This window comes from Drosophila simulans, chromosome 2L, assembly GCF_016746395.2.
Source record: "Drosophila simulans strain w501 chromosome 2L, Prin_Dsim_3.1, whole genome shotgun sequence".
NCBI classification, from domain to species: domain Eukaryota; kingdom Metazoa; phylum Arthropoda; class Insecta; order Diptera; family Drosophilidae; genus Drosophila; species Drosophila simulans.
This window is the reverse complement of record NC_052520.2, coordinates 8,017,333-8,038,497: the sequence shown is the minus strand read 5'-3', so window position 1 is coordinate 8,038,497 and position 21,165 is coordinate 8,017,333. Positions and strand designations below refer to the sequence as shown.

The 21,165-nt window shown below is 42.7% G+C and overlaps 3 protein-coding genes across 15 annotated transcripts in view; 1 reads left to right on the top strand and 2 right to left on the bottom strand.

Annotated features, from left to right (window-relative positions):
• Positions 1–10,767, bottom strand: part of LOC6731436 (neuroplastin) — a 32,662-nt gene extending 21,895 nt beyond the window's left edge. For 2 of the 13 annotated variants that reach the window (XM_039291882.2, XM_039291883.2), the window contains exons 1-2: positions 10,521–10,762; positions 4,459–5,014 (exon numbers count right to left, since the gene is read on the bottom strand). In XM_039291882.2, coding sequence (XP_039147816.1) covers positions 4,459–4,531 — 73 coding nt within the window. In that variant the 5' untranslated portion in view covers positions 4,532–5,014; positions 10,521–10,762. Of the gene's footprint in view, positions 1–4,458; positions 5,142–5,743; positions 5,951–10,100; positions 10,236–10,520 lie in introns of those variants that run through there. The other 11 variants (XM_039291845.2, XM_039291876.2, XM_039291851.2 and 8 more) reach the window with 10 other exon arrangements.
• Positions 10,768–11,112: 345 nt separating this feature from the next.
• On the top strand, positions 11,113–19,939 carry LOC6731435 (CD109 antigen). Its single transcript, XM_016178700.3, has 7 exons — positions 11,113–11,320; positions 13,458–14,313; positions 14,400–18,147; positions 18,211–18,404; positions 18,465–18,639; positions 18,708–18,813; positions 18,887–19,939. Exons 2-7 carry the CDS (start codon positions 13,460–13,462, stop codon positions 19,096–19,098), a joined length of 5,289 nt encoding a protein of 1,762 aa, XP_016024056.1. The 5' UTR covers positions 11,113–11,320; positions 13,458–13,459; the 3' UTR covers positions 19,099–19,939.
• Positions 19,197–21,153, bottom strand: LOC6731434 (TBP-related factor). Its single transcript, XM_002078549.4, has 2 exons — positions 20,917–21,153; positions 19,197–20,845 (listed from the first exon to the last, which is right to left on the bottom strand). The coding sequence occupies exons 1-2, from the start codon at positions 21,069–21,071 to the stop codon at positions 20,326–20,328; spliced, it is 675 nt and encodes a 224-aa protein (XP_002078585.1). The 5' UTR covers positions 21,072–21,153; the 3' UTR covers positions 19,197–20,325.
• Positions 21,154–21,165: the final 12 nt, after the last annotated feature.

Below are 21,165 nucleotides of genomic sequence, written 5' to 3'. Positions count from 1 at the left end.
AAAGAGCAACAACCACAAAACAACTACAATAAGTGCGAAATGGAGGGGGTGGGGGTGGTGATGGTGATGGTGATGGTGGCGCTTTGCTACGATAAATAGATAAGGGCGTTAAAATACAACTTTGTTTTTGTGCTCGGCATCTCACCTCCGTGCTCGCCATGAACCACCGTCCTCAATTAGCAGGAAAATGCATCACACGCATATGAATATGCATACACTGCGCGAAATGCGAAAGTCAAGGTGGCGAAATTTGATTTACGGCCATTTTACCCAGCTTATTGTGCGTCATAAAATCACAATTTTATTCTCATCTTGCGTCACAAGACCTTAATTAATTTGGCAAACGTTCTCTCGACACAATGATATCGTAGAATTCTTCAGAATATCATCGTGTATTTTCAAGCATACTTAATCTGCCTGCTTGAGCAGTTTATAATTGAAACAATATACAATTCATTGCAACGATGGATTATGTAAATGTTGGTTGGCAATCAACCTTTTGAACACCACTTCAATTTGGAGTTGTGCACCTTGAGTTTTGATTTTGATTTCTGTGCACCATCCGCACATGCACATATATATATGTATATATATATATATTTATGGACGTGCCCTGTTTAAGCAACCATTATCTGGCACGGGCCGGAAACACAAGGCAACCTCTATATTGAAGAACAACAAGAACCAGAGTCAGAAGAAAGAAGAGGAAAGAAAAGGAACGAGCGGACAGTGGCACAACCGGGCTGTGGAGAGGGGAAAGCGGAGGCAGGGAGTTTTCCACTGCAATCGCTGAATTCCAGACAATGTGCAATCAGAAATGCGGGGGAAATGTGCAGTGCAAGCCAATGCCACGCCCACACTGAAGCACTGGTGGCATCATGGCAACACTATAGAAACCAGAAACTGCCAGCCAAGCCTTTCTTTCTTTCACCATGACGCCTTTTTCTCTGTGTGTGTGTGTGTGTGTGTAGTCATGTAAAACCACCCATAGAACTCAAGTTCCAAACACAAACTCAAACCGAGCCCAGCCAGACGCAACCCAATCCAATATGAGACCAAACTAAACTGAAGCCAACGCCAGGCGACGATGACATTGAAAGGGAAATTACATTTCATGTTTATTGTCTTAATAAAAATAATGTTTGCGCAAAAGAGGCAAAACAGCCAGGTTTTGCCCGCCGCCGCCTCGTATCGCACAAATCATCTCGGATTCAATGCAGAATGCAGATACCCAAGACAATCTGTGCCTTTCGTAATGTATTTTTATAGCAAATGCAGCAAAAGCAAGGGAAAACCAGAACAACATTGAATTATTGCTAGCTGTTCAAGGAGTTAAATTCACTTCAGCTTAATCCGCTTGAGATTCTCGATCAATACGTATGATTTATGTGCAATAAGAGACATCCAGCGATAAAGTAATTGAAAAAGGGCACACAGTTAAGTTAATTAAACATTTAATGTAAATAGGGGAATAAAAGTTTCTTTGTTAGATGATATTTCGCCTATGGTAATATTTTAAATATAAGTTTTGACATTCATAAAAATAACATGTTTAACTTGGTCATACTATTCCTACCGTTTATAGTAAACTATTAATTTATTCTAATTTTTAAACCATCTTAATTAAAAGAAATTCATACTGTTTTGGAGCACTTTTAGCCTTTTTTTTAACCCACTGTACATCGGTTTCGTTTTACGCTACTTGTTTGCTTTGGCTTCCTTTTGCTGGGTGAGCCGAAATTTAAATATTTGACATTTATTAATGTAATGAAAATGTCATTAAATAAACATGGCAAAATGAAACTGGTTAGCCAAATGTGCGCAGTCAACAGCCGAAATGAAAGCACTTGCCAAGACATTCCACCTGCTCGGATATTCCGCAAAACAAAAGAGAAATAAGGAGGAGTACATGGTACAGTGTACATACATATGTATGTATGTACACATATATGTGACAAGACCTATGGATGGGTGGTGTGACCAGACCAGCATTATATTTTGGCTCTTCGCACATTCGTCCGCAGCATAAACACCTGGACAACACGTGGTTTTTTCGCCACTAGCTGAAAATGGCTTTGAAGTGGTGTGGGGCAAATTCAGCGGGGAGACAAAGGAATGCTTCTTCAAATTGGCTTTCTGGTTTTCGAATTGCCTCCCCCCTCCGCCTCCATCCTTCCCGCGTGATTCAAAGTGATTCATGTAGTGCCAACATATGTATGTACACCCATTTATGTACAAGTGTTTGCCCCGCCACCGACATTATCTCCCTGGAGGGATCGCTTTTCTTGTTTTTCCAGGCCGGTTTTCCCTCGATGCGTGCCCGGTAATTTCTTTCTTTTATTTCGGCTGCTTATTTACGTAAACAATTTGAAAAATCATTGAATATTTAGTACGCTAACGAAATTGTGCAAAAAATACCAAATGGGCTAATAAAAACTAAGAGCAAGGTACAACAATTAACGATATGGGTTTATTCTAAAATAGGCAATAGTTTTGCGTTTCGTTTTTAAACCATAATTAAGTCGAAACTTTGAGCATCTATGAATAATTGAATAAATCAATCACAGAACCTAATAAAGACACGAATAAAACCTTAAATTATTTACACACTGCCTTTTGAACGGAACGAATACCCCCAATCAACTATGAATAAATGCCAGCATATGAACAGCACGAAAAAAAACTCAATTAATACACCTTGAATGTGAAAATAGCTGCATGGGGCTAAATAATGTACGAAACAAAACAAAACCAGCCAAACGTTCAGTTCAGCGAGAAAAAAATCAAAATTCATGAACATACGTAGGTTTTGGTAGTGAGCCAGAGCCAGACGGACATTCAGACATTCAGACGGACGGACGGATAGATATGTAGATAGATGGATGTATGGAATAAAGTAGAATAGGTAAATGGATAGTATGCATAGAATAATAAATAGATGGAACCGCCCGCGCGGGCATCATAGACAAATCCCCAAGGAAGGTGCGAGGTGCGAGGCGGGCTGCCCAGTTCCATATGTAAACAAAATGCAGGCCACCGTTGCCGGTTCGTATCGGGTACGTATCGGGCACGTATCGGTTAATCGGTAAATCGATTCGTTTTGGTCCGCTTCGCTTTGGGTCGGCTAAAGTTAATATAAACAAGCGGGGAAAACCAGAGACAGGCCGTAATTATTGGACCGCATGTAAAATAGTCTTCTTAAGGCTAAACAAAAATTCTTAAAGATAGCCCTCACTAGAACCGAAATGAACTTGATACTTTGCGTCTGCTTCTGCTTCTACTTCTGCTCCTCTGCTTTTTCCCGACATTCGCCGCTGTTCTCTTTCAGCAATTGTGTGGAAAATTGAAAATCAAATGAAATGCGGTCGCGCGAACAGTGGAAAAGCGACGGAAAACCTACGACGAAAGCGGCAGGGGAAAAATAAAACATAAGCAACAATGTCAATATGGCAGCACTGCAATCCAATCCCAAGTCCATCCAACCGACCCAACAATATGAACTATAAAAGCAACACGAAAATATCGAAGTCCGCTTAACTAGAGGGCAAAACAGTAGAATGCAGCAGAGAGACCTTGTCCAAAGTTGGAAAATGGCTGGGTGGCTCGTGGGTGGCTGGTGAGTGGATGGTGTCCCGTGCAATATGAAAAGAGAATACATAAAGCCGGGCAAAGAAGAAATGTGATTGTCCATTTTGTGGTTCTCTTCAAAGTCGAGAACGTGAACGAAATAAAAGTTTCATTTTTAAAAGCGCGGTTCTCAAATATATTAATATTTTCGAATATTGCTGGTAAAAACCATTTACGCCTTGTGGCTAAAAAACCTGCAAAGTGCACCTCTTTGAGATCCCCGAAAAAATTTAAGGAATATTCGATAAATTTCTTCGATAACTTTACCATCGATTTAAGTCGCCTCTTATTAATACTGTTTGTTTCCATTATTGCAGCTAGAGTCTGGCTTTAGGGTGAACTTGGAAGGGGTAAAAGTCAGGCGGTGGGTGGGAGGCGAACACCCTCACCCTTTGGTGGGTGCACTTTTGTTTTGGGTGGCGGGGCAATTAGGGGGCGTGGGATAAGGTTAGCGGGTGTTACAGTAAGCCACAAACAATCTGCTGTTTTTTATTTATTCCCTCCCTCCTCTTGCTCCACCTCTTTGTTTTGCTTTGTTCGGTTCGGTTGTGTTCTGTTTTGCAATTTCTGCTATCACAGCTGCAGTTTAACCATACTTTCCCCCATATATGTATGTATATTTTTTGTATTCCTTTATACTGGGCTGCTACGTACATAGGTGTGTAGATATTTTATGTGTGTATGGGTGGGTCGGTGTGCGGTTGGGGCAGGGTGATTTTAGGGGCGGGGTACAACTTATAGGTTAAAAGGGCCTTCTTTGTTTATCATTATGCTTATTGTAGGGGGTTCATTCTTTTAGTTTTATAGGGATTTTCGGGGGGCTGTACTCACCAAGTGATTGAGCATAAATCGCTAAAAATATCGAGAGGAATGAAAGAGCGCTAGCCAAGAATTTTGCCTCCATCTTTGGTATTGATCCGTTGTTGTTGTTGGTTGTTGTTAATTATGCTGCCGATGTGTGGTTGTTGTTGTTGGCGGTGATTTGTTGTTGTTGTCGTTTTCGTTATTTCCTTGTCATTTGCATTTATTACAGATTTGTGAATTTACTCCGTTAAATGATTGATTAATTATTTGTGGCTGTTGGTTGGTTGGTTGTTGATGTTGTTGTTGGTTGTGGTGTTTCTTTTTCTTTGCTTTTCTTATTTTTTTTTTTTGTACTTTAAGCTTAACTTACTAAATCATTATGGTAAATATTAATTTATAAATAGATCTTTAAATGTATACGTTATTAGGCTTAGTTATTTAATTTGATATTAGTTGATGCTGTTGATGTTGTTGGTTGGTTGGTTGTTTGCTTTGGATCTTCCGTTTGGTGTTTTTGCTTGAGTGCGAATTTTTCTATTTTTTGGCTCTTCCAGCTTTCCTATTTTGTTCTTAATTCATGAAGCTATATTCGCAAATAAAAATATTTAGGAAAATTTCTCATTTTGCATTTATTTTCGTTTGAAGGCAAACTTTTCGTGCGCTTCCTCGTATTCTTTTTGTTGTGTTTTTCGTTCGGTTTTAATTGTATGCTTTTTTCCAACAACAAAAGCATAAGGAAAAGCGAGTGAGAGAAAACTTTTTAAAATTATACATCAATTTTCAAATTAAGAAGAGAATGGGGAGAGGAGCGGAATCAAGGATCCAAAAACAAATCGAAAAGATCAAAATCAAAACGAAAGCCGAACGAACAACATTCAACATTCAGCTAAATGTATAATTTTTCAAATGTCACATTTATTTATTTTTCTTTGATTTTCACTGCAGCTAAGCACGTGCTGTTCACATAAGGGGGCGGCGGGTGGTTTGGTTTTTCTTTTAGCCCGCTAATTTAACGTTAACTTTTGCAGTTCTTTTTTCACACGCATTCACACAAACGCGCATCTAACTTTTCCCAGTCCAAAAGTTCTATTTTTTTGCTGGCTAAGCAGAAAAAAGAAATTATGGCACGTTGACGACGAAAATACTATTTTTCTGGCTAGCCAGCGAGCAAAAGAGAGGCAGATAGAGTGAAAGCAAGAGAAAGAGAATGAGGGATTCTTGAGACTGAGAGCAAATAATTATGTTTTACACAAGGAGCGCAACAATTTCTAGCTGCTTTTTAGCCAATGGCCATTGTTGTTGCTGCACGTACTTGTACTAGTTGTTGTTGTTGTTGCTGTTTGGCTGTTATTGCACAACGGGAACACAAAAAGCGAACGAAATTTGGCAAACGGACGGGCCAAAACGAGGCAAACAGAACAGAGCGAACGGAGCGAACGCGGCGAATTCAGCGAGCAGACTGAACCGCACACATGACCAACGGACGAGAGTAGCCGCCTTCGCTGCCATCGCCGCGGCAGCGACGTCGACGCACAGTGATTTGGGTTCAGTTTGACATACACTTGTCAGCTTATCTAAATAGTTCGGCCGTTATCTTGACCAGACCGATTACGAGTACTGTACAAAATGGCGAAAAATAAATCGAGTTTAAACGACATTTTTTCATTATACTGAAATCACTAGGGATTTAAAATCACCGGTTTTATTTGAAACAAAATGCACAAGCTTTAAGCTACCAGTTTGCTATACAATTTTAAAGTACGAAAGTTTTTGATACCGCAAATTTAGTTACCCTATTAAAATTCTCTCTTGAAACCTTATCTTATAGTTCGATAGGAATTTCCAATATTGACGAAATTACAATGTACTTATGAGCATGAAAGTACGCTACTGGTATTCACTTTTCTCTCACCCTATAGAAAGCACTAAAGGAACAGTATCAAATAAATTGCAATCGAGCAATGATTCAACAAAAATCAGCAAGTGACACTGTCTGCGAGTAATTACGACCAATTATTTGACGATCGAAGAAAAATAGCATTCCATTTGCCTCACCTCATGTCGTCCGCATAAAGGCTGATAAGAATTGGCCCGAGATCTATTATTACTTCTAGAATTTCGTATTGCGGATGCGTCGAGAAAACAACTATTCCCGCTCTTATCAATGCGGGAGGACAGTCACCGAGTAAGCAGAATAGATAAGAAACAAAAAGGTAGAAGTTATCACCAGTGCTGACCGATTTCATGATCATCACCCTTAAGAGAATACCCGAACATCAGCTAGAAAATTCCTCAACTGGCGAAAGGCATCAATGTTTGAAAAACACCTAAAATAATAAACCTTACATAACAATTCATCCCCAAAAGAAATGCCATAAAACACGTAAACATTTTTGAAAGCAATTGTGTTATACAGGGGAAACAGCTCGAAAAAAAACTAGTCAAAATAAATTCTCAAAGTTTTGGCAATAAAACCGTCGAACGGACAACGCTAAATCATAGTGCGCTGGATTTTTGTTTACCGCCAGACGACGTGCGGCCCTCAGCAGCGCAGATAGAACGCCAGTTGAAATGTTTCCGTAACGTGTCACGAATCCGACTCTCATTCTATCGCATTATGATAAAGCCCCAATGCAGTACTTTGAACAAATACGGGACTCTGTCCGTCCGTATCACAATCACCAACACCAACACAATCACACCAACGTCTTGGCCACATGATATAATACCGTAGCCGGAGCATGGTCGACAACGACGTCAGATGTCCGCGGCCCAGTCGCCGAGTCCCAAAGACCCAGACCCCCAGACCGTCCGAACTGACCGCCGCTGGTCCATTGCCGTCCCGCTCGCACTGCCGCTCTGGTTTCGGGCGGTTCTGTGCGGTTCGCACACGAATGTACATCTCTATATTATATCCATCTTTTCGGAAGGCAGGGAACTTTGCTAATTCGGCATGGGTGTTGGAAAGGTGGGGGTTTTTTGCGGGCTAGCGGCACCGAGGGGGGTCGTCTCGTCGCATTTATTATTGGTCAGCCGTATTTATTTTTACAAATTTGCGAGAGCAAATATGAAATCAGCTGTTCGCATTTTGCCCGCTGAGATTAAAGCGATCAGTGGGTATATAGTATTTGATGAGGTGTTTCCAACAACCATAGAGAACATTTTGCAATGCTTGCAATGAGTTCATAAATAATAATGAAGCAAGAAGAGTCATAGTACTTGTAGTTGACAGTAGAAGTACTAATAATTGACAAATTTTCCAATGCTCTTGAAAGTTGATAAAAGCAAAAACTCTATTACTCATTATTGACGTGTTCGCACAAAATAAAACTGTCGTCAGATAATGTGATTGATGAAATATTTAAAATACCCTATGTACTGCATTGGCCACTTAATAATCTTGAAATTTAGAGATTATAATGAAATTTATCAAAAAGCGAGCAAAGTGTTCATGGCGTTCTAATTTAGTCATTATTATTATTTCAATAAATATAAGTACCAAAACCACTTAATTTATTCTCACTGATAATAATTTTCCATTAGGTTAAACTAAAATCAAATTAATGGCAAAATATATAGCAATTTAGCTTTCCAATGTGATAGCTAGTGCACGCAAACGAGTTCATCTTCATCAATATCGTATCGTTTCAAATTAATTAGAACTCAAATCAGATTTATGACGGAGTGAGAGCATCCTACACAAACTAGTTTTCAAAGCCGCATTTTGGTGGACAAAGGGGGAGGGTTGGCGATGGGGGCGTTGGTGTTGTGCGGCATGTTATCGATTTGGAGGAGAAACAAAAAACATTGCTATCGATTTGCTGCTGGCCTCGAGGTCAATCGAATGCTAAATGCCATGGTAGTTGTGTGTTGTGTTCGGGCATTTGTGCCAAACTTTTGTTCCTTCTTTCGCGTTTTATTGGCAAACTTTGAGCATAAACACTTTGGAGACAAATTGCCCTAGCCGCAAGTTAGGCAGCGGACTATAATAGAGCAGAAAAGAGCAGCAGCATAACGTCATCGTCAGCCATGACTCAGTTTATTTGCTCTCTCGTACGCTCGCTCAAGACCCCCACACACCAACGCACACTCTGACATTCAAGCGGCACACACACACACACAAACGATGCTGTTCTAAGCCGAGGCCAAAAATCGAACCTCGGATGACCGATAAAAAATTAAATAATAAGCGGGCATTGGGAGAGGGGTGCCAATTTAATTGCCTTAATTAAAAGGCTTAGAAAAACACGACTGAGTTCCATCATCATCGCAATCGAATTCACGCGCTCGTCTTTATTTCGCCAATAGGGCTTACTTAGATGTGTGTATCTCGGTGTTGTCATCAATGGTGAGTACAGTGAAGCCGTCTTGAAACCGAAATCGATAGCAAGCTGTTACAATCCGGGTTGTGATTTTAATCATCTAAACAAACTTCTTGAGTAAATATTTCTGAATTTCTCGAAGGAAAAGTTTTCAACACAGAACCATTAACTTTAAAAGCAAACAAACTCTCAAAGATGACCAATGCAATATGTAATTTCTAGCTTTGTCTGCTTATTGTGTAGCCCAAAAACCAACATTAGTAAAAATCACAATTTGGTTTCCAATAAGGACAAAGTGCCTGTAATCCGCAAAGTATGCTATAAAAACGAACGTTTAAGATGTCCCAATAAGACTAGTGTTTGAAATCCAGCATTAAAGAAAAGTATCCTGTCATCGACGGATTGCAACCCACTGTGCCCGCGATCGCCGAAGTATGCAATGGAATTTGACTTGGCCAACAGCTCTGGGGTAACCAAAATAAAGAGCGAGTTTATCTATTTTGAGCCGCTGTTCATTAGCCGAGAGCCCTCACTGTATCGATGTTGATGTTGGTGTGTCATGGCAGGCTGGATGACGTGATTGTCTCCTCTCCTCTGCTCTGCTCTGCTCTTCTCTTCCCCTTCCACGCTCTCCCACTCTCTTGCTCGGTGGCTTTTCTCCTTTCTCTGCGCCCGCATATGATTAAAACGGCAAAACAAGATAAAACTCGTTGGAGCAAAGGAGCTGCTGCCGCCTGCTTGTTGGCTTTGTTGTTTTTGCTGTTGGATAGGCCCTGCCAGTGGGTCAGTGTTGGAAAAGGGTGTGAGGTTGCGGGTGGGGGTGCTGGGTAAGTAGGGGGTTGTGGGAGGTAGAATATACGCATGACACTCCTTGCCGCCGCACACACACACACTTGCAAAGATACACCAACACCAGCGGAGCACGCGACACACGCACACGAGGTCACTCACACAGGCGCAGGGCCGTATTCCCCAACACTCACACAATCGCACGCGTTAAATGTTATTAGTTTATTTACGGTATTAACAAAATGTTATTGGCATGAATAGTGTTGTACATCATACATCATGCATCACACTGGAGTATGTACATCAGAGCAGGGAAAACACCCACACACACACGGATATGGTTTTTAAGCACTTTTCGGCATTGTAACAGTAACGCGTTGGGGATTAGTTACTGGGTTTCCATTTTCATTTCATTTCTTTTCTTTTGTGGCAAAGGAAGGGGGTGTCTTTATCTTTCTCTTTTTCGCTTTCTTCTTGCTTTTTTAGCAGCGATGACGACAGCGTGCGCGGCTCTTTTTCCCAACGCTGCTCCGCTTTTTTGCCTTCAATAACATTTACACTTTGCACTATTTATGTAATAGTTTTTCAATCGGTGCGCGGTGTTTCATCTCAGCACGATTTTCGGGCACTGGCTGGCGAGCACTAGCCGCAGACTGGGTTACGAATTATGTACATTTTTCACATTTTTCCCCGATGATTTTTCTTTTGTGTTTTACTACCAAAGAAGAGAACAAACTACCAATACACACGCACGCACTCTCGCACACACACTCACTGAGCACGCACTGACACACACACATGCCACCGCTCAATGACGAAATTCCTCGCAAAGCGTTGACAACTCTAGGTTCTAGCTCTCCCAGCTCCTCTGCTTTTGCTTCTGCTGCGTGTGCGAGTGTGTGTGTGAGAGAGAGAGAGAGATGGGTACTTGTGCTGGTGTGCTTTTCGTCATAATTTTTGCGTTGGGCAACCCAGCACCTTTGACTTCTTGGCGACTTTTCACACGTAAATGACCGAGCGGGCTCACACTTTCACCGCTGGCACACGGACTGGGCCTTAAACCGATCGACTTTGCACAATTTTTCGCATTTACCTAGCACACAAAACACAAAAATTCGATTTTTTCCTCGCTGATATTTTCACGCGAATGACCTTACATCACATGCATACAATACACACACACACAGACAACTGAAGCGGTGGTATGACCAAAGCTTATAGCCAAATAGTAGTAAAAATACTGAACGATATATACTGAAAAGGCAATAGAACGCCATTAACCAACACTGACGCTGAGCGGATAAAGTCTTGCCATCTCTGTCTCACTCCCAGGCTAAGAACTAAATTCCCTCATATATTTCGGCAATATGTTATTTAATAATAATATCTGGTTGGCAAGTTTAGGTTTAACTTCGTTACTAAATAAAAATACGCGTTTCTGATAGGTTTTTGGAACGTTATGATCACTAAAATCATCATCATTAAATTACATTAAAATCATCGAGATTTATAAAATTTTTACATCAGCAGATTGAACTCTCAGTGCGACCGTTAAATTCTCAGCGTCCTGGCCACACCTGAAATCTGGTATTGCGCCACGCTCTGCAAACGGTCACACTGCATCAGTCATCAAAGCGGGTGTGGATCGCTGTTGGTTTTGTGTTGTTTCATTTTTTCGAATCTTTGAGTTCCCGAGTTAGTTTTATTTACCTTTCTGTTGATTAATAAAATGTGCGTGGCCTGCTGAGCGGCCAGATTAGATCGATTTCAGTACCGAGGTGAGTAGAAATGGATTTTCGGAGCTCTTCCACTTGGCGACCCGCCCAAAAATCGTGTGTTTGGCCGTCTCCAAAATGCCTAAGCCAGTGTTATTGTGTTGTTGCTGTTGTTGTTGGCACATGGGCGTTGACCGAAAACCGAAGAAGTGCCTCAAATATTGGTTACAACTTTTCACTATGTGCTCGTTGTTTATCGTTTAAATGGAATTAGTAAGTGCAGAGGATGTTTTTAGTTGTGAGCACTTTGCCACTAAAAGGAAATGTGAAGCTGGCGTTTTGGCCACCTGCTGGCCAATTGGATTGCGGCGTCTTCTTTCGTTTTTCTGCCTTCAAGCTCTCGAATTTCGCCAACAGTTGCTCCTTTGGCCGCCCAAAATGTCCTGCCTGCTGTTTCAATTGCACTTTTGCCCTCTCAATTCATTTCGAATGGGTCTTCTCGGCTAATTAATGCCCACTTTACTTGTGTGTTACGCTTGTGCTGGTGCGCCCTCATGCACTGAAAAAAAAATGATGGAAAGTATAATTGTTATATAGAAATGTTATTCCGAAATGCCATTTTTAAACAAAAGCAAACTCATTGAAAAGATTTTTTTTTAAATAACATATTTTAATATAAAAATTATTTATATTTCCAAATTTCATATAAAAAAAAAAACCCCTTGCAAGATGTTATTTATTTCAAAAGGTTGCAAATGTGTTTTCACATCTGGTAAACCGTTTTCTCTCTGTGTAGCTGTGCGCAAAGGGTGGATTACAAGTCGCGTTGTTGAAATTATTACGAGTTCGGTATTTGTTTTCACCGCCGAGAGTAGAGACCCCTATAGGCCAGTAACTTCTGCTGCTTCAGTGCACAGAGTATCTCGCCCAGGCCCATATAGACACCCATATCTATGGTCAGGTAGCCGGTTGTTTCATTTGCGTGTTTCGCTCAGTTCCAGTGACTTTACCTTCATTGGCTCGCCAGTGAATGCATTTCAAATGCAGCCACACACACACACACGCACTCCCTCCATCCTTCAGTTTCATTTCACCTCACTTGTCTAGAAGTCGGTGCCGGTGCCTCATTGTTCTCCTGGCGTGGACCCTTTTTGTATGGTTGCCATTAAGCGTTGACTTCTTACCCTACCTGAGTAGGGAGGATTTCGAGGTCCTTGCTCGAATGATGTATTCCCTGTGTGCCGGCTGATTGTGTGCTGATAAGCTGGAATACTTAAATATGCGCATTTTGTAATGTAGCAGACATTCCACCACCGGCAATTTGCAAAAAAAAAAGGAAATAATTTTTAAAAATAAATTTTATAAAAAAACGAAAAACTGTTTTCATTGAGGTTAAATGCCAATTACAATTTGTCATACTTTTCATATTTTGTGATACCTTGTAATTAGAATCCACAATTAAAAGTTCACATTAATAATTATATGAAAAATTGTCTTAGTATAGTATTTCTATATTAATAATTCTCCCTTGAAGATCAAAGTGGTTTGTGAAGCTGAGATTTCATAATCTCTTATAAATCAACCATAAATAACGATGGCATTAAAAACCCATTCAGAAGAAGACTCGAACGCCACAAATCCCAGCGTGGCATACATCTCTGCTGTCTAATTGCGCCGCCCACTTGAATGACATTTTACTTAATGTTTGACATAGTTTCCATAGTGCCGCTTGCCCCTTAAAAAGATCTCCCTGAAGATACGTTCATTGCTCCTGCCGGATCGCGTCTATAGTCTATTAATACCGATGTCGGCGCCCTCATTAACGACTTGTTCGCAGCACGCGGAAATCAACCAACAAACAACAATCCTCGAACATGAGATGCGGTCCATGACTTAGGGATTAGGGTGTTTTGAAAGTATATGTATGCCAAAAGTTTTCAAAAATTCTTAAATACTTAACTACGGGATATATTTAAAACAACATATTGGAAGGAGGTTATACAAAGCTTACTATTTTTGTGATAAATGTTTGTATTAACTCGAAAATTGGTTTTTTGGATTTGAAAAACCTTGATACACCCTATTCAACAGGCATTAAAGAACAGGCCGATCACCCAAATCAGAGCCCTCTATTTATAGTTTTCGGGAGATGCAGTTATACTCAGCGATTCTAATTCATTCACTTCTGACTTCTCCTCAGCAATGATGTGGCACTTGCTGCGCGCCCTGCTCGTGGTAGCCGCCGTCTTGGATGCACTGCAACCGGCGGTCGGACAAAGCGACACCTACTACAACCCCAACCAGAACCAGCAGAATCCCCAGCAGCCGCTACTGCCCAACCAGCAGTGGGGTAACAATCCACAAACGAATCAGTATAGCAACAACAACCTAAACTTTGGACAAACAAATCCCAGCGATCGCCCGCCGTACAGGACAGATTCGGGAAGCTACAACGATCTTGCTGGGCAAGATGACTATAATAAACGATTGGGAGGAGGAGGAGGCTATCAGGACAACGAGGAGCCGAGTCTGACTCGTGGAAAGTCGTCATATAACATCAAGGCCACCTTCTTGGAATCGCTGCATTCAAGGGAGCCCACTTACTTCATTGTGGCCTCTCGAATGGTCAGACCTGGTCTAATCTATCAGGTGTCCGTGTCCATTCTCCAAGCCCAGTACCCGATAACCGTTCATGCCAGCATCGCGTGCGATGGTGTCCAAATCAGCGGTGACTCTAAGGATGTCAAGGAGGGCATACCGGAGACGTTGCTCATGAGAATCCCACCAACTAGTGTGACTGGAAGCTATAAGCTTCGAGTGGAAGGCTTCTACCAGAATGTTTTCGGTGGCCTCGCCTTCCTGAACGAAACAAGACTAGACTTCTCCCAGCGCTCCATGACGATATTTGTGCAGACCGATAAGCCTCTTTATATGCAAGGGGAAACTGTGCGATTCAGGACCATTCCGATCACCACCGAACTGAAGGGATTTGACAATCCCGTCGATGTGTACATGCTGGATCCAAACAGGCATATTCTTAAACGTTGGCTGTCGCGGTAAGTGAAATTTGTATATACAAACAATTTTAAATCCAGTCTATTAAAAAATGTAAATAAACAACCTATTTCTGTTTAACTTTCAGTCAATCAAACTTGGGTTCCGTTTCGCTGGAGTACAAACTATCGGATCAGCCCACTTTTGGAGAATGGACCATCCGTGTAATTGCTCAGGGACAGCAAGAGGAGAGTCACTTCACCGTGGAGGAATACTATCAGACCCGATTCGAAGTGAATGTTACCATGCCTGCCTACTTCTTCACCACGGATCCGTTCATCTACGGAAGGGTGATGGCTAACTTCACCAGTGGCCTACCAGTTAGAGGAAATCTCACAATAAAGGCTACGATCCGGCCAATTGGATACTTCAGCAACCAAGTTCTAAATGAAAAGTATCGCCTGGGTCGATCACCTTTGGAGCAAACTAACCTCTACAATGAGCGATGGCGCTACAATAATCCCAACCAGAATCCGCAAGTGCAGTATAATGTGCCTGGACAACTGCCCCAGGATGGAACAGATCTTTCACAGGATATTTTGTACAGGAATCAATATGTGGTCGAGCGACACTATCAGTTCGACGAGGAGTGGCCATTCTGGGTTAGGAAACCCGAGTATCAGGACAGCAGCTACGAGGCGTGGAGTGGAACTTATCGAAAGACCCTGCCCTACCTGCGCTACTTCAATGGAACCTTTGACTTCAAGTGGCCATTGAGGGAGCTAGAGCTCCTGGTGCCCAATCTGGCCAACTCGGAGGTGTTGATCACGGCCACTGTTGGTGAGAAGTTCTACGATGAGATCATCAGTGGTTACTCCGTGGCCAGGGTGTACAATTCCAGTCTGAAGGTGGTATTCCTTGGCGATTCGCCGCAGGTCTTCAAGCCCGCCATGCCATTTACCACATATCTGGCAGTTGAGTACCATGATGGTTCACCAATCGATCCAAACCTATTGCGCCAGGGTTTAATGGAAGTCTCTGGTTTCGTGGAGAGCCGCAATGGTGGCAGGAGGGACTGGCCCGCCCAGCGATTGCCCATGTCGCAGCAGAGCGATGGCATTTGGGAGGTGAAGATTGACATCAGGAATGACCTGAACCTGGACGACCGCCCACAAGCAAGAGATTTCTTAAACGGCATTCAGAACATGCGCTTGCATGCGAACTTTGTGGATCCGCGTGGTGAACGCATTCAAACGGAGCTCCTTTTGGTGTCTCACTATTCGCCCAGAAATCAGCACATCAAGGTCACCACCAGCACAGAGAAACCAGTGGTTGGAGAGTATATCATCTTCCACATCCGTACGAACTTCTACCTCGAAGAATTCAACTATCTCATTATGTCAAAGGGTGTTATCCTGGTGAATGACCGCGAAACCATCACAGAGGGCATCAAAACCATTGCTGTAGTTCTGAGTTCCGAAATGGCACCGGTGGCTACGATTGTAGTGTGGAAGATTAACCAGCAGGGACAGGTTGTGGCCGATTCCCTCACGTTCCCAGTTAATGGCATCTCCCGGAATAACTTTACCGTATATATCAACAATCGCAAAGCGAGAACCGGAGAAAAAGTGGAGGTGGCCATCTTTGGAGAGCCTGGCTCGTATGTTGGTCTCTCTGGCATCGACAGTGCCTTCTACACAATGCAGGCCGGCAACGAGCTCACTTACGCCAAGATCATCACTAAGATGTCCAACTTCGACGAGCAGACCAACGGAACGTACAAGCACATTTGGTACTCTCACGAAGGCAATCCCGATGAGCTGGTGTACTTCCCCGCCTCGTCCTTTGGCGTCGATGCAAATCGCACTTTTGAGTACAGTGGACTGATCGTATTTACGGATGGTTATGTACCCAGAAGACAGGACACCTGCAATCGTACATTGGGTTTCGGAGAGTGTTTGAGTGGACGTTGCTATCGCCTGGAGAAGCAGTGCGATGGTTTGTTTGATTGTGATGATGGAACAGATGAGATCAATTGCCATGTGCGTAATGACACAGAGCTGTTGAACTACAGAAAGTACCGATTCAATCGCGTGCTCCGGCATTATGAGAATGTGTGGCTCTGGAAGGATGTGAACATTGGACCACATGGTCGATACATCTTTAATGTGGAGGTTCCTGATCGCCCCGCCTACTGGATGGTCAGTGCGTTTAGTGTGAGTCCATCCAAAGGCTTTGGAATGATGAACAAGGCCTTGGAGTACGTTGGTGTCCAACCTTTCTTCATAAACGTGGAAATGCCGGAGGCTTGCCGACAAGGCGAGCAGGTGGGCATCCGTGTCACTGTTTTCAACTACATGATAACCCCCATCGAGGCCATTGTCGTACTGCACGACAGTCCGGACTACAAGTTTGTGCACGTGGAGGAGGATGGCATCGTCAGATCGTATAACCCCAGAACCAGCTTTGGTGAACATCAATTCTTCATCTACTTGGAGGCCCAAGGAACGACGGTGGTTTACGTGCCCGTTGTGCCTCAGCGTCTGGGCAATGTGGATGTGACCCTACATGTGGCTACTTTGCTTGGAACAGATACCATAACGCGAACACTGCATGTAGAATCGGATGGTCTGCCACAGTATCGTCATCAATCCTTGCTACTGGATCTCTCTAACCGCGCCTACGTCCTGGAATACATGCATGTTAATGTAACCCAAACGCCAGAAATTCCATATCAAGTGGATCGTTACTTTGTGTACGGCTCAAACAAGGCTAGGATATCAGTAGTGGGTGATGTCGTGGGTCCCATTTTTCCCACCATGCCCGTAAATGCTAGCTCCCTGCTTTACTTGCCCATGGAGTCGGGCGAACAGAATGCTTTCAGTTTCGCCGCCAATCTCTACACGATTATGTACATGCGCTTAATTAATCAGCGCAACAAAACGCTGGAGAAGAATGCATTCTACCACATGAACATTGGCTATCAGCGGCAGTTGAGTTTTATGCGGCCCGATGGCAGCTTCTCACTGTTCCGTTCCGATTGGAACAACTCCGATTCGTCCGTCTGGTTGACCAGCTACTGCCTGAGGGTGTTCCAAGAGGCCAGCTTCTACGAATGGGAGAACTTCATCTGGATCGATGCCACAATCATTGAAAAGAACATGAGATGGCTTCTGCAACACCAGACGCCACAGGGATCCTTCTTCGAGGTCACATGGCTGCCGGATAGGAAGATGAATCGCACCAACTTTGACAAGAACATCACGCTAACGTCCCACGTACTCATAACCTTGGCCACCGTAAAGGATATCTCTGGCACTCTGGGCTCTCGAGTTGCTTTGGCCACGCAGCGTGCCTTGGCGTATATAGAACGAAATATGGACTTCCTGAGACACCAGGCGCAACCTTTTGATGTGGCCATTACAGCGTACGCCCTGCAGCTCTGTAACTCTCCGATTGCCGAGGAAGTATTTGCCATCCTGCGACGTCAGGCCAGGACTATAGGCGATTTTATGTACTGGGGTAACCAGGAAATACCACAACCGCCGCGCAAGCTGGAGAATCAAAAGTGGTTCTCGCTGCCCCGTCTGCCATACGAATATGATTCGCTGAATATAGAGACAACCGCCTACGCTCTATTGGTTTATGTGGCGCGCCGTGAGTTCTTCGTGGATCCCATTGTGCGGTGGCTGAACTCGCAGCGCTTAAACGACGGCGGATGGGCCTCCACCCAGGATACCAGTGCTGCACTCAAGGCTCTTGTGGAGTACACAGTGCGATCTAGGCTGCGCGAGGTTTCCTCGTTGACCGTGGAGATCGAGGCCTCTTCGCAGGGCGGCAAAACACAAACGCTTTACATTGATGACACGAATCTGGCGAAATTGCAGAGTATCGAGGTAAGAGGCATTACAAAAACTATTTCTAATAGATTATTAACAAACTTATATTATCTCTCTCAGATTCCAGATGCCTGGGGCACCATCAAGGTTCAGGCCAAGGGTGCTGGCTATGCCATCCTGCAGATGCACGTGCAGTACAATGTGGACATTGAGAAGTTCCAGACCAAGCCGCCAGTGCCAGCCTTCGGACTGCACACCAAGGCAATCTTCCACGGCAGGAATCAGTCGCATATCTCCTATGTTGCTTGTCAAAAGTGAGTTTCTATTGACATTAAATGTGTAAGACCATTGTAATAACTTTACAAATTTCTTAGTTGGATAAACCAAAACGAGTCGGAGCGCTCAGGCATGGCGGTCTTGGATGTGGCCATACCGACTGGCTATTGGATACAGCAGCAGAAACTGGACACTTATGTGCTCAGCAACCGTGTGAGGAATTTGAGAAGGGCTCGTTATCTAGAACGCAAGATTGTCTTTTACTTCGATTATGTAAGATACGATTGGAATTTTATTATTGCACATTATAATCAATATTTAATCTTGTCAATTTTGAACAGCTTGATCATGAGGACATCTGTGTAAACTTTACCATTGAGCGTTGGTATCCAGTGGCCAATATGTCTCGTTATCTGCCGGTGCGCATTTACGACTACTATGCACCTGGTAAGTAACATCTATAAACCACCATTTATCCTATAAACCAAATAAATCTAATATTCTTCTATGTTAATTGCAGAACGATTCAACGAATCAATATTCGATGCCCTGCCCACATATCTGCTGAACATTTGCGAGGTGTGCGGCAGCTCTCAGTGTCCGTACTGCTCCATCTACAACATGGGCTGGCGCGCCTCCATGTCCATGTCCCTGCTCTTCTTCAGCGTATTCATATACCTACTGCGAAGTCGCACGCACCTGGTCCTAAACATGATGCAACTGCTCACATAGAAAGAAAACGAATGCTATTCACAAAGTCACCCTCGAAACACCTTGCTAAGATTCGTAGTGTTTTTGTTCATTTATTGAATGTGTTTACTTTGTAGTTATTTGTTTTGATTTTTAGTTTTTTGTTTGCCAACGAAATTGCATTCCGTCCAAAAATGCTGGTCAACATTTTGGTTTTATTTTTAGTTCTTTTCAGTTGTACTCCACTGACCCGCTGTAGAATCGAATGTACAAAACAGCAGTTAAACGTAAATTAGATTTTATTTTTATTGCTGAACAAAGAATCTTCTGCCACACGTAGCAGACCACATGTAGCCACCTAATGTATCTTGTAAGTCGTAACGAACCGTACTATGCCTTATCATAGAGCGGGCTCCAAGTGCGGAATGAAAATATCAATCAATGTGTCTTTCACAAAATGCCTTTAATAGATTTTAGAAATCATTAGCAAATGTATCTTGACAAAAGTTTGCATGCATATCGAATGGAAATTTATCTTATTTGTATTATCTAACTCTTGAATACTTTTTGAAACGAAATGAAGAGAAACTCGTTGAAGAAACCGTCCAATTAATTTATGCAAATAATGAATCTGCATAGTTTGTAAGTTTGATACGTATATATACGCCTTCATATGAACCACAATTAGTTTATTAATTCCCAACACAAATCTCACATAGCCATGTACATGAAGCTAACTAAGCGAGGAACAAGGAAATTTTTATACACAACCTAAGATTGTAGCTCCTTTCCGTACCATAAGAATCGAATCGAATCTCTATGAAGTGTCTTGTGTTTTCTTTTGTAATAAACGAAACCTGAAAATAAATAAAATTAATGTTTATCCAAATGTGTTTTCTTTTCTTGGATTGTTGGTCCACTTCAGAATTAGTGCATTTGAATATTTTTGCCCAAATACTAGGAAAGGGTACAAAAATGTGTAATTATTCCATAGATTTACAAATATCTTATCAAGAATAGAATGAAATGGATTACAAGACATTAAAATATACAAATTTATTTTAAATAACAGTTTCTTTAAAAATAGAAATGAATTTGCTTAGTAAGGGCAAAATAAAATTTTACAATTTCTATGAATTTAACATGGAAATAAGCAAGTAAATTATTGCATTTCACATTTTTTACTAAAAAAGTTAAGGTAAATATATTAAAAATATACTTATGGAATATAACTAAGCTAAACAAAAACATTTGGATGTGTAGAGACAACTACGTCTTGCGAAAACTTAGTAAAATAGGTGATATCGCCTCCAGGCAGTCCATGATGTCCTTGCGCGACTTGGCGCCCGTGAATACAACCTTTCCGTTGACGAAGATCAGGAGAACGATGCGCGGCTTGACCATGCGATAGATGAGGCCTGGAAACATCTCCGGCTCGTAGGAACTGAACTGGCCGTGCACCTGGTTGAGGTTTTCCAGGCGGATGGGGAAGCGCAGATCAACGGTGGCCACAATGTTCTGCAGCTTGTATTCCATGAACTTTACGGGGAATCCCAGCTTCTGCAGGATGCGTGCGAACTTTCGCGATCCAATGTCCGCCTCAATCTCGTTTCGCGCACCCGTGCAGATGACCTTGCCCGTTCGGAAGATCAGCGCTGTGCACCTGGGCGAGTGCATCCGCATGATGACGCCCCGAAAGCGCTTGGGCGAGTACTCCGAGTTCCTTGTGCGCGAGTTAATAGCCTTGAGATCCAGTTCACAGTTCACGGAGAAGGTGGCCACGATATTCCTGCAAGTGATGGATGCATCAATGGTTTTCTATTTATTTCATGAAGTGCCTCTGAAAAGTCGTCAACCAACTGCAATCGTATCTCATGTTGTGCATCCTTGGGCTCCACCAGGGCAACGGGCTGCTGCGGCTGCAGGGCTGCGTGCGGATTTGCGCCGGCGTTGCTGGTCGCAGCCACATTGTCCCTGTCCCTTTCAGCGTCCGCGACTTTAAAGTGAAACTGCATTGCCGAAAATTATAAACAAATCCGCACGCGACGTGGCCAGTGTTGTCCTATTTTATTGCTGACGAAAATTGTATGCCGGTTTGGTATTTTTATT